This window comes from Paroedura picta, chromosome 13, assembly GCF_049243985.1.
Source record: "Paroedura picta isolate Pp20150507F chromosome 13, Ppicta_v3.0, whole genome shotgun sequence".
Lineage (NCBI taxonomy): Eukaryota > Metazoa > Chordata > Lepidosauria > Squamata > Gekkonidae > Paroedura > Paroedura picta.
Window position 1 is genome coordinate 23952675 of NC_135381.1, and position 9949 is coordinate 23962623.

Below are 9949 nucleotides of genomic sequence, written 5' to 3' on the forward strand. Positions count from 1 at the left end.
TTACAAGGTCACTGATAAGTGCACATATTTTTATATTCCTGTAGGATTGGAGGCTGCAGTTTGGAAAATGCCTAGCGATTTTGGGGCAGAGTTTAGGGAGGGATCCAGATGGCATACACTGTAATCAGATTGATTTTATCCTTCGCAGTCAGAGATGGTGGAGTTCCGTTCTAGCAGTAAAAACATTTCCTGGAGCAGATTGTGGCTCTGATCACGAACTGTTGGTGGCCAAGTTGAAAGTCAGATTACATAAAATCAAGAAAAATGTACCCCCAAAGAAGACCAGTCATATTCTTTCAGCCCAACCAACCTCACAGGGTTGTGATTTTAAAATGGAAAAAAGGAGACCACTATAAGCCATACTAGGTCTCCAGTGGGGAGAAAGGTGGAGTATATATGAAGTAAAATCAAGAAAAGATTATGGAACACATCGATTGGGTCTAGGGATCTCACATGTCATGTGTAACCATCACATAGGAGTTCCTCAGTTTCTGAACATATGGTGTCCAGTTCTGACTGCAAATGTCATACGTATAAACAAGAGCTTTGAGCCATCCCCCCAACATACCCCTCACACCAAATAATCCTTGGGGAGCTTTATGTAGCTCACTGGGAAAATGCACATGTTTTCACATGGTTTCCCCCACGCTCTCAATAGTACACCCCTTCTCCATATGTGTCACAGTGAAGATCTGAATCAGACATTGCAATATGAAAATTAAAGGACGGCTACAAAGGACACAGGGTGAGGACTCTGGACCCAATCTGAGCATTTCATAAGGTGGAAGTTAGCCTCCCTCTTCCCTATGCAGAAAGATTAATATTTGCCTACTACACAGGACCACGGGAAAGAATCTTGAGGTACATGAAGTGTTAGCTGTTATAAATACAAACTATAATCAAGTGGAAGACCTAGTTTTACTTGAAACATCCTCTTGCTTTTGCTTACCAGAGGTGCATCCCTGGATGTGTGTAATGAATTCTATTTCTGTCCTCTCCCTTCTCCAATGTGCTCTTCTTCTAATCTCTCAGAGTTTCCCCCCCCCCTTTTGTTTTTGCTGATGTGCTGCAGTGGCTGCAGAAATCTCATCAAGCTCCACAGGAACTTACTTTCTAGTAAATGCGCGCTGGATTGCATCCTTGGGTTATATTACGCCAGTGGTCCCCAACTCCCGGTCCAGGGACCGGTAGTGGTCCATTGATCAGTCGGTACCGGGCCGTGGCACCTCCTCGTCCTCCTCCCCAGCTGCTGCCTCGGGGGCTGCCCTGCGACTCTGCCGCCAACTTACCTTTGCTGCTCTCCAGCGGCTGCCGTGGCTGGGGCTCCCCCTCAGAGTGGCACTGCGCAGCTGCTGATGGTGGTGCCCCCCAGTGGGTGGCGGGAAGTCAGGGGCGCTGGCAGGAAAGCAAGCGGAGCTGCCGCCTGAGCGGCAATGTCCCTCGGCAAAAGACTACCCCCCTCCCCCGGGACTCAGTAAAATTGTCATGCGTTGACCGGTCCCCGGTGATCAATCAATCAATATTTATTTACGGTCATTCAGACCAAAATTAAAATACAAGCAATTAAAAACAAAGACAATTTAAAAAGAGAAAAAAACAGTAATAGTACTATAACATTTTTTAAAAAGATCTAGGTCCCTGGTGTTAAAAAAGTTGGGGACCACTGCCTTAAGCCACCTGCTGAGCAAAGATACTCCAGTCCTCAGAAATACCTCTGGGAAAGTACAACAGAGTCACATGGCTGATGACTAGCTAGATTACACGACACTCATTAGGTTATCCACTTACAACATCTGGTCTTGAAAACCCTATAACAGGGGTAGTCAAACTGCGGCCCTCCAGATGTCCATGGACTACAATTCCCAGGAGCCCCCTGCCAGCATTCGCTGGCAGGGGGCTCCTGGGAATTGTAGTCCATGGACATCTGGAGGGCCGCAGTTTGACTACCCCTGCCCTATAAGATCATCATAACTCTGGTGTGACTTGCCAGCACTTCACACATGCATAATTCAAGAATGAGACACCGACTGAGAAAACATTAACATTTCTGGAAGTTCTCCAGAATTCCACTGGAATACAGGCTGTGGGATACATTCGTATTATCAGTTAGCTCAGATGAAGGGGCCCTGCAATGAGTCAGATATTGACTCTGGGACTTCTAAAGCTAACACTTGGGCTACCAATGGGCCTTCCACAGTGCCCAGCACTGAATTTGGGCTTGCAAAGCACAACTGCCATCACTGAGCTATGTTCCCTCCCCTTGACCTTTTTGTCCATTCCACCCTGGACTTCTCTGGGAAATTCCAAGAGCATTTTCTTGGCTACCACCAAAACAATATACTGGACAAAACGAGCCTTTGGCATGATTCAGAACGGCTCTGCTTAAACTACGGGGAGAGAAAGGAAGCAGGGAACCCCTTCGGCCCCCACCAATTCCCCCTATAATATTAATTCACACATATGCATCATAAAAAGTAGTGGGGCTGTGATGAGCACACATGTATGTTCCAAATGCCAAGTCACGTTTGACCAGGATTAAACGCTTCATTTCCAAAGCCTGTGGCACTGGAATAGGTGTAAACAGGCCTTGGGTTCAAAAGGCCACTCTGCCATGAAGTTTACTGGGTGACCTTGGGCCTGCCACTCATCCTATCTCACAGCAGTGTTCTGAGGACAAATGGAGAAGGAAAGCCAGGAAGGAATTAAATGCAATGAGGGGGCTAAGCCATTGTCACACATTATCTGGCATTAAACCAAAGCCTGGCTGCCAAGTTGGGGAGGACACAGCCCAGTGAGGCAGAAGATGGCGGGATTTAAATTTTGCTCTCAACTATGACATCTTAAAAGCATAATGTAGGACTCGGCCTTTAAGGAAATTGCCTTCCAAGGCAAAGTGACTGCAAAGTCCTGCATTCAATAATAATTGTTGTTGTTAAGTCCGAAGTCGTGTCTGATCCATCGCGACCCCATGGACAATGATCCTCCAGGCCTTCCTGTCCTTTACCATTCACCAGAGTCCATTTAAGATCACACCGACTACTTTAGTGACTCCATCCATCCACCTCATTCTCTGTCGTCCCCTTCTTCTTTTGCCCTCAATCGCTCCTAGCATTGACCTCTTTTCCAGGGAGTCCTTCCTTCTCATGAGGTGGCCAAAGTATTTGAGTTTCATCTTCAGGATCTGGCCTTCTAAAGAGCAGTCAGGACTCATCTCCTCTAGGACTGACCGGTTTGTTCGCCTTGCAGTCCAAGGGACTCGCAAGAGTCTTCTTCAGCACCAGAGTTCAAAAGCCTCAATTCTTTGACGCTCAGCCTTCCTTATGGTCCAACTTTCACAGCCATACATTGCAACTGGGAAGACCATAGCCTTGACTAAACGCACTTTTGTTGGCAGGGTGATGTCTCTGCTTTTTAGGATGCTGTCTAGATTTGCCATAGCTTTCCTCCCCAAGAGCAAGCATCTATTAATTTCTTTGCTGCAGTCCCCATCTGCAGTGATCTTGGAGCCCAGGAAAATAAAATCAGTCACTACCTCCATTTCTTCCCCCATCTACTTGCCAGGAACTGAGAGGGCCGGATGCCATGATCTTCGTTTTCTTGATGTTGAGTTCCAAGCCAACTTTTGCACTCTCCTCCTTCACCCGCATCAAGAGGCTCTTTAGTTCCTCTTCGCTTTCTGCCATTAGAGTGGTATCATCTGCAAAGAGTTCAAAAGCCTCAATTGGCCTTCCTTATGATCCTACTTTCACAGCCATACATTGCAACTGGGAAGACCATAGGCGCCCTCCCCGGGAACTTTGGCATTGGGGTCCCGGTGGGAAAGTGCGAATGGCAGTACTTCAGGCAGACAGGACCCCCATGGAAGTTTCGGCGCTCAAGTAAAGCAGCGGTCATGGGTGGACTTTGGATGGACAGAAGAGAACCAGTCGAATGGGGCCCCGAGCCAATCAGATTCCGCAAAGGGAGCCAACGCCGGGGGTCTCGGGGCGGGGCCTGGCGCCTCCGCCCGCCCTCTCCCCATGCGCCGGGGTGCCAGCCGCTTCCATCACCTTTCTCCTTCAGAGGGGCGGCGGGGATCCGAGCGCGCGGCGGCCGTGCCAAAAAGGCCCCCGGGCAGCCGGCTCGCCTTTGGGGCGAAAGAAAAAAAAAAAAGAGTCTCCGCCCCGCCTCTGCCCCAGCAACACCAGCCCCGCGCGTGACGTCAGACCCCGCTTGGTCCAAGGCGAGCCTGCCAAAAGGCTGCCCGTTCAAAGTGTTCGGGAAGCCGTCGAAGCCGGAGAGCGGGGCGAGTTGCTCGCCGATGCCCACGCCTTTCCCCGCTCCGGCGCCAGCAGCAGCTGCACCGCCTCCTCCTCCTCCTCCTCCTCCTCCTCCTCGGGAGCCCTGCTCGCCAAGCGCCCCTCTGAGTGACTCCTCGCCCTGGGTCGGGCGGCGGGCAGGGGGCCCCTTGGCCGCGGGCTCTCCCCTGCAAAGATGCTGCTGAACTCGTGGCTGCGCACGGAGGCCGAGGAGGCATGCCGCCGCCGCCGCTCCTCCTAATGAGTGAGTACCGCAGCTGCCGGCTCCCCCGCCAGGACGGCTCTCCTCCGAGACCCCCCCCCCCCCGCCGGGCCCGAACTGCCAGCCAGCCTCAGGCTTTCCGTGGGCGGGTGGGGCGCTTCTTGACCTTGCCTCTCTGAGGAGCAGCGCCAGAGCCCCAGAGGGGGCTGGGTGGGGGACTCGCACATTTCTGGGTGGGTGTGGGTGGGTGAGAGGTGGGGTGGGGGGGTGGGGGGAGGTTTCCTCTTAAGTCGTCTGTTGTGTCCCACCACCGCCCTCGTCTGCTCCAGGGAGGCAGGAAAATGCGTGGATTCGACAGAAAGTGCGCGCAGCACGAGGAGAGCGGTGCGTGGGCTTTTTCAGGTGGACTTTGGGCCCCATAGATTTCCCCCACCTTTCTCACCCGCCGCTTGAACTGTGGGACTGGGGAAGTTATAACACAGCAGTGTTGTGTGTGTGTGGGGGGGGGTCTGCTTTTAGAAAAGGGGGAGGGAGGGAATCTAGTGACTGGAGATCTTTCGCCTTCTGTTCTATCCATAGTGTCACTTCTCGAAAATCCCCAAAAGACTGAATCCATCTACAAAGTGTGAGGCAAAGGAGAACTGGGAGCAGCAGCAGGGGCTGGCTATAAGCTTCATGGGTGTGTGTGTGTGCGCGTGGGGGGAATGCTATCAGGAATCCTGTCTGCTCTTGAATCATGCAGAAGGACTCGGGTGGACAAATTGAGAACAAGGACATGCCGGGGTCCTGAAATTAAAAATCCGGTTGCTTAAAAAAAAAAAAAAGTGATGGGGGCATAATTCGATTATTCTAGCATCCCGGTCCAGCCTCCGCTTTCTACAATAAGGCTGTGATTGTGTTCTAGAGAAAGGAGAAGAAAAGGGTGTGAGGCCAGGGAATCGTCCCTTTCCTGTCCGCTTTCCTGGCAGACAGCAGTCCCCAGCCGAGGCGTTGGTTATAGCTCTTGATTACTTGATGGGATCTGGGAGAGCGTGATTGGGGTGAACATCATGGAGATGAGCCTGGCCGTGGTGGTGAAAGCTCTTGATTGCTGTAGGAACATGGAAGGTGGGCTGGGGGGGAGAGAAGAATGATTATCAGGGCAAAGCTCTGGTGGGGGAACCTCGCTGCTGCCTGCAGTCGAAGGGGGCTGGGGCACTCAGCTGTGGTGGGACATGAATAGGAAGGGGGGGACATATGCTAGAGAGATGCTGAGCTAGCAGGTCAGGAACAATGGTAATAATGCAGTTGGCTGGCAGAGAGAGGTAAGTGTTAAGTAGGACATGACAAGTTGATGCTTCGGGACCACCCACCCCCCTCCATCCCATATTTCCCAGGAGAGCAAAGAGCTGGCAGCAGAGGGGAGAATTCAGTGGAAAGGACCAAAAAGCCAACAGGGAGCAGTTAAAGAGGCTGTGAAGTCAAAGTGTGATGGGAAGGTAGAGAAGGAAATGCCAGAGGGATAGGAAAATAAGGTCCTAGTGGGGCATAAAAGTTCTTGGATGCATTCCCAGAAAGCCAGAGGGGGAGGGGGGAGGCTGCCACAAGAAACTTGGATCTCAATTCCCAGCTCTCCCTTAGTCCCTGCCCTCTTCCCTTCTGGGCCATTTTAATTGGGGTTTTGCTTTTCCTTCCTTGCCCCCTTCCCTCCCAGGTTTGGCTGTAGGTGCTGAAGCTGGGCTCGCCGGAGCATAAAGATGCTGAAGGGTGTTTGGTTGCTCAGTGTGTTCACAGTGGCTGGGATCTCGCATACAGAGAGCCGCAAACCTGCCAAAGACATTTGCAGCAAGAGCCGCTGTCCTTGTGAGGAAAAGGAGAACGTACTGAATATTAATTGTGAAAACAAGGGATTTACAACCGTCAGCCTCCTCTTGCCGCCCCCCTCCAAAATCTACCAGCTCTTCCTCAATGGCAATGCCTTTTCTCGCCTCTTCCCCAATGAGTTTGTCAATTATTCCAATGCTGTGACCCTGCACCTAGGCAATAACGACATGCTAGAGATCCGAACTGGGGCCTTCATAGGTCTGCGGACCCTTAAGAGGCTACACCTCAACAACAACAAGTTGGAAATCTTAAGAGAGGACACTTTCATAGGCCTGGAGAGCCTGGAGTATTTACAAGCTGACTACAATTATATCAGTGCCATTGAGGCTGGGGCTTTTAGCAAACTCAACAAGCTGAAAGTATTAATCCTCAATGACAATCTCCTGTTGTCATTGCCCAGCAATGTGTTCCGATTTGTCCTGTTAACGCACCTGGACCTCAGAGGGAACAGGTTGAAGATGATGCCTTTCACTGGTGTCTTGGAGCACATCGGAGGCATCATGGAGATCCAGCTAGAGGAGAACCCATGGAACTGCACCTGTGACCTTGTGCCTCTCAAAGCTTGGCTAGACACTATCACTGTCTTTGTTGGAGAGATCGTTTGTGAAACACCTTTCAGGTTGCACGGCAAAGATGTCACCCAACTCACAAGGCAAGATCTCTGCCCTCGGAAAAGTTCCGGTGATTCTAATCAGAGGGAGAAACACCCTTCCCACTCAGATACACACATCCAGAGACTCCCCCCAACAGTTAATTCTGCTGTTGGAGCCACTAGGGCTCCCAAAGCTAGCCGCCCACCTAAAACAAGGAACCGTCCAACACCAAGGGTCACAGTGTCAAAAGACAGGCAGATATTTGGACCAATCATGGTTTACCAGACCAAGTCCCCTGTGCCACTCACTTGCCCAACAGGCTGTGTCTGCACTTCTCAAAGTTCTGACAATGGGTTGAATGTCAATTGTCAAGAGAAAAAAATAGGCAACATCTCTGATCTCCATCCTAGACCCACAAGTCCAAAGAAACTGTATCTTACAAGTAATTATTTGCAAACTATTTACAAAACAGACCTCCTGGAATACAGCTCATTGGACTTGTTGCATTTGGGCAACAATAGGATTGCAGTGATCCAAGAAGGTGCCTTCTCAAACCTTACCAGCTTGCGCCGACTTTATCTCAATGGCAATTACCTTGAGATTCTGTACCCTTCCATGTTTGAAGGACTACACAGCTTGCAGTACCTCTATTTAGAGTATAATGTGATCAAGGATATCCTGCCACACACATTTGATGCTCTGGTTAACCTCCATCTGTTATTTCTGAACAACAACCTGCTGAGATCTTTGCCAGACAATGTGTTTGGGGGCACCACGCTGACCAGACTTAACTTAAGGAACAACCATTTCTCGTATTTGCCTGTGCGAGGAGTCCTTGACCAGCTTTCAGCTCTGATTCAGATTGACCTTCAAGAAAACCCCTGGGATTGTACATGTGACATCATGGGGCTGAGGAACTGGATAGAGCAAGTCACAGAGCAGAACTCTCTGCAATCTGGACCCCCTGTTGTTATCAATGAAGTGGTCTGTGATTCGCCAGCTAAACATTTTGGAGAGCACCTGAAGTCCCTGAGCAAGGAGGCCATCTGCCCTGAGAACCCCAATCTGTTAGATTCTTCTCTCTTGTCACCAATTCTGAACACAGATGCACCGCATGCCTTCAGTGTCTTTCCCAGCTCCTATCCAGAAATACGCACCGAAGTCCCACTCTCTGTCTTAATTCTGGGCCTGCTGGTTGTGTTTATTTTGTCAGTCTGTTTTGGGGCTGGCCTGTTTGTCTTTGTTCTCAAACGCCGGAAGGGCCTGCCAAGTGTGCCCAGCAGTGCCAACAACCTAGACGTAAGTTCATTCCAGTTGCAGTACGGGTGTTACAACAGTGAGACACATGATAAAACTGAAGGGCATGTGTATAATTACATCCCGCCTCCAGTTGGCCAGATGTGCCAGAATCCTATCTACATGCAGAAGGAAGGAGACCCAGTGGCTTACTACAGGAACCTCCATGAGTATAGCTACAGCAATCTTGAACCTAAAAAGGAGGAATCGCCCAGCCTGGCATTTACAATCACTGCGGCAGAAATGCTGGAGAAACAGACCTTATCCCGGGAACCTGAACTGTTGTATCAAAACATTGTAGAGAGGGTGAAAGAACTGCCAAGTGGAAGCCTCGTCCATTATAACTTTTGTACTCTGCCCAAACGGCAGTTCACCCCTTCCTATGAATTGAGACGGCAAAACCAGGACAGGCTAAATAAAACGGTTTTGTATGGGACTCCTAGGAAATATTTTGCAGAACAATCCAAACCTGAGCTTCCTTTACTGCAAGGAAAACTACAGACTGAACCAGACTACCTCGAAGTTCTGGAAAAACAAACAGCTATTAGTCAGCTGTGAAGGAGGACAGGCCTGACCTGGGAGGGGGAACCATTTACCGGGGGTGAGGAACATTTACTGGGGGAGAAAAACATTTTTTTTAAAATAACTAACCAGATTTGGAAATTGACACAAGAATATATGTCACATCTTTAGGTTTCCCACATCTTAAATTCTGACATAATTTTGGGCAGAGGTATGATGGGTGCTTTTTTTCTATGTTCCCTTTAAATTATTTCTTACATTGCCTCCTATAAGCCCTTTAGGAACTGCCTCTACACATGAATGTTACTACAAGAGAGCATATTGAAATATTTTCTTATCTGGGGGAGGAAGGTAGTCTTTCTAGTGCTCTATCCTTCCCTCCCCCCATTTAAAAGATGAATATAATGTATTAAATAGATGATATCCAAATATTCTCTCTTCTTGCCAGACTAGAATATTTTGTCTCCCTTTTTGTAAATAACGTTGTCAATGCAGCTCTTTCAATTTCCATGTATAGCCACTGGGCGTCACCTTTTTTTTTTTGGTGTATGTTAAAGTGCCTTCGCACTTGAAGTATGTTATTACTTAATTGTCGCACTTAGCTTTGATAAATATGAATCTATTTTAATGTGTTGTATTTTTTGAAATTAAAAATTGTAAACTAGATCAGTATGTCAGCTGCTTTCAATCCAGTGAAGGCTGTTGCAAAACTAACTGCAAAATTGGCCCACTTTTAAGGGAGTTTAGTTCTTTTAAGACTTTTTAATGCACCAAATTGTAATTCGCATAATTTTTTTCTCTCATCCCCTCCAATCTCTTCCATCTCCTGTATTCTGCCCTTGTTTTACATGAAACATTAAAACTAACATAGACTTTAGTAATGGGCTGAGGTATCTGGCTCCATCACTTGCAAGTATAGGGTAATGGTTGTTTTTTTAAGGACACTGGATATGAAATATAAGCAGCCTGTTCAAACAATTTCCCATTTTCACTGTGCTGCAGCATTTAATATCAGCAGTAATATTCTATGGTTATCTGGTTACTTACCTAATTAAAAGGAACTTACTGTACCTGTAATATATTTTCTATATAAAATTTAGATAGGTTATATGTTTAATCACAATAATTTACATTTCTATTACCAGGGTTAAAAACTTAATTGTCTTCTATTCAGG

At 48.5% G+C, this 9949-nt stretch overlaps 1 protein-coding gene across 1 annotated transcript; it reads left to right on the forward strand.

Moving 5' to 3' along the window:
* The first annotated feature begins 4053 nt into the window (after window positions 1-4053).
* On the forward strand, window positions 4054-9651 carry SLITRK2 (SLIT and NTRK like family member 2). Its single transcript, XM_077308122.1, has 2 exons — window positions 4054-4542; window positions 6194-9651. The coding sequence occupies exon 2, from the start codon at window positions 6237-6239 to the stop codon at window positions 8808-8810; it is 2574 nt and encodes an 857-aa protein (XP_077164237.1). The 5' UTR covers window positions 4054-4542; window positions 6194-6236; the 3' UTR covers window positions 8811-9651.
* Window positions 9652-9949: the final 298 nt, after the last annotated feature.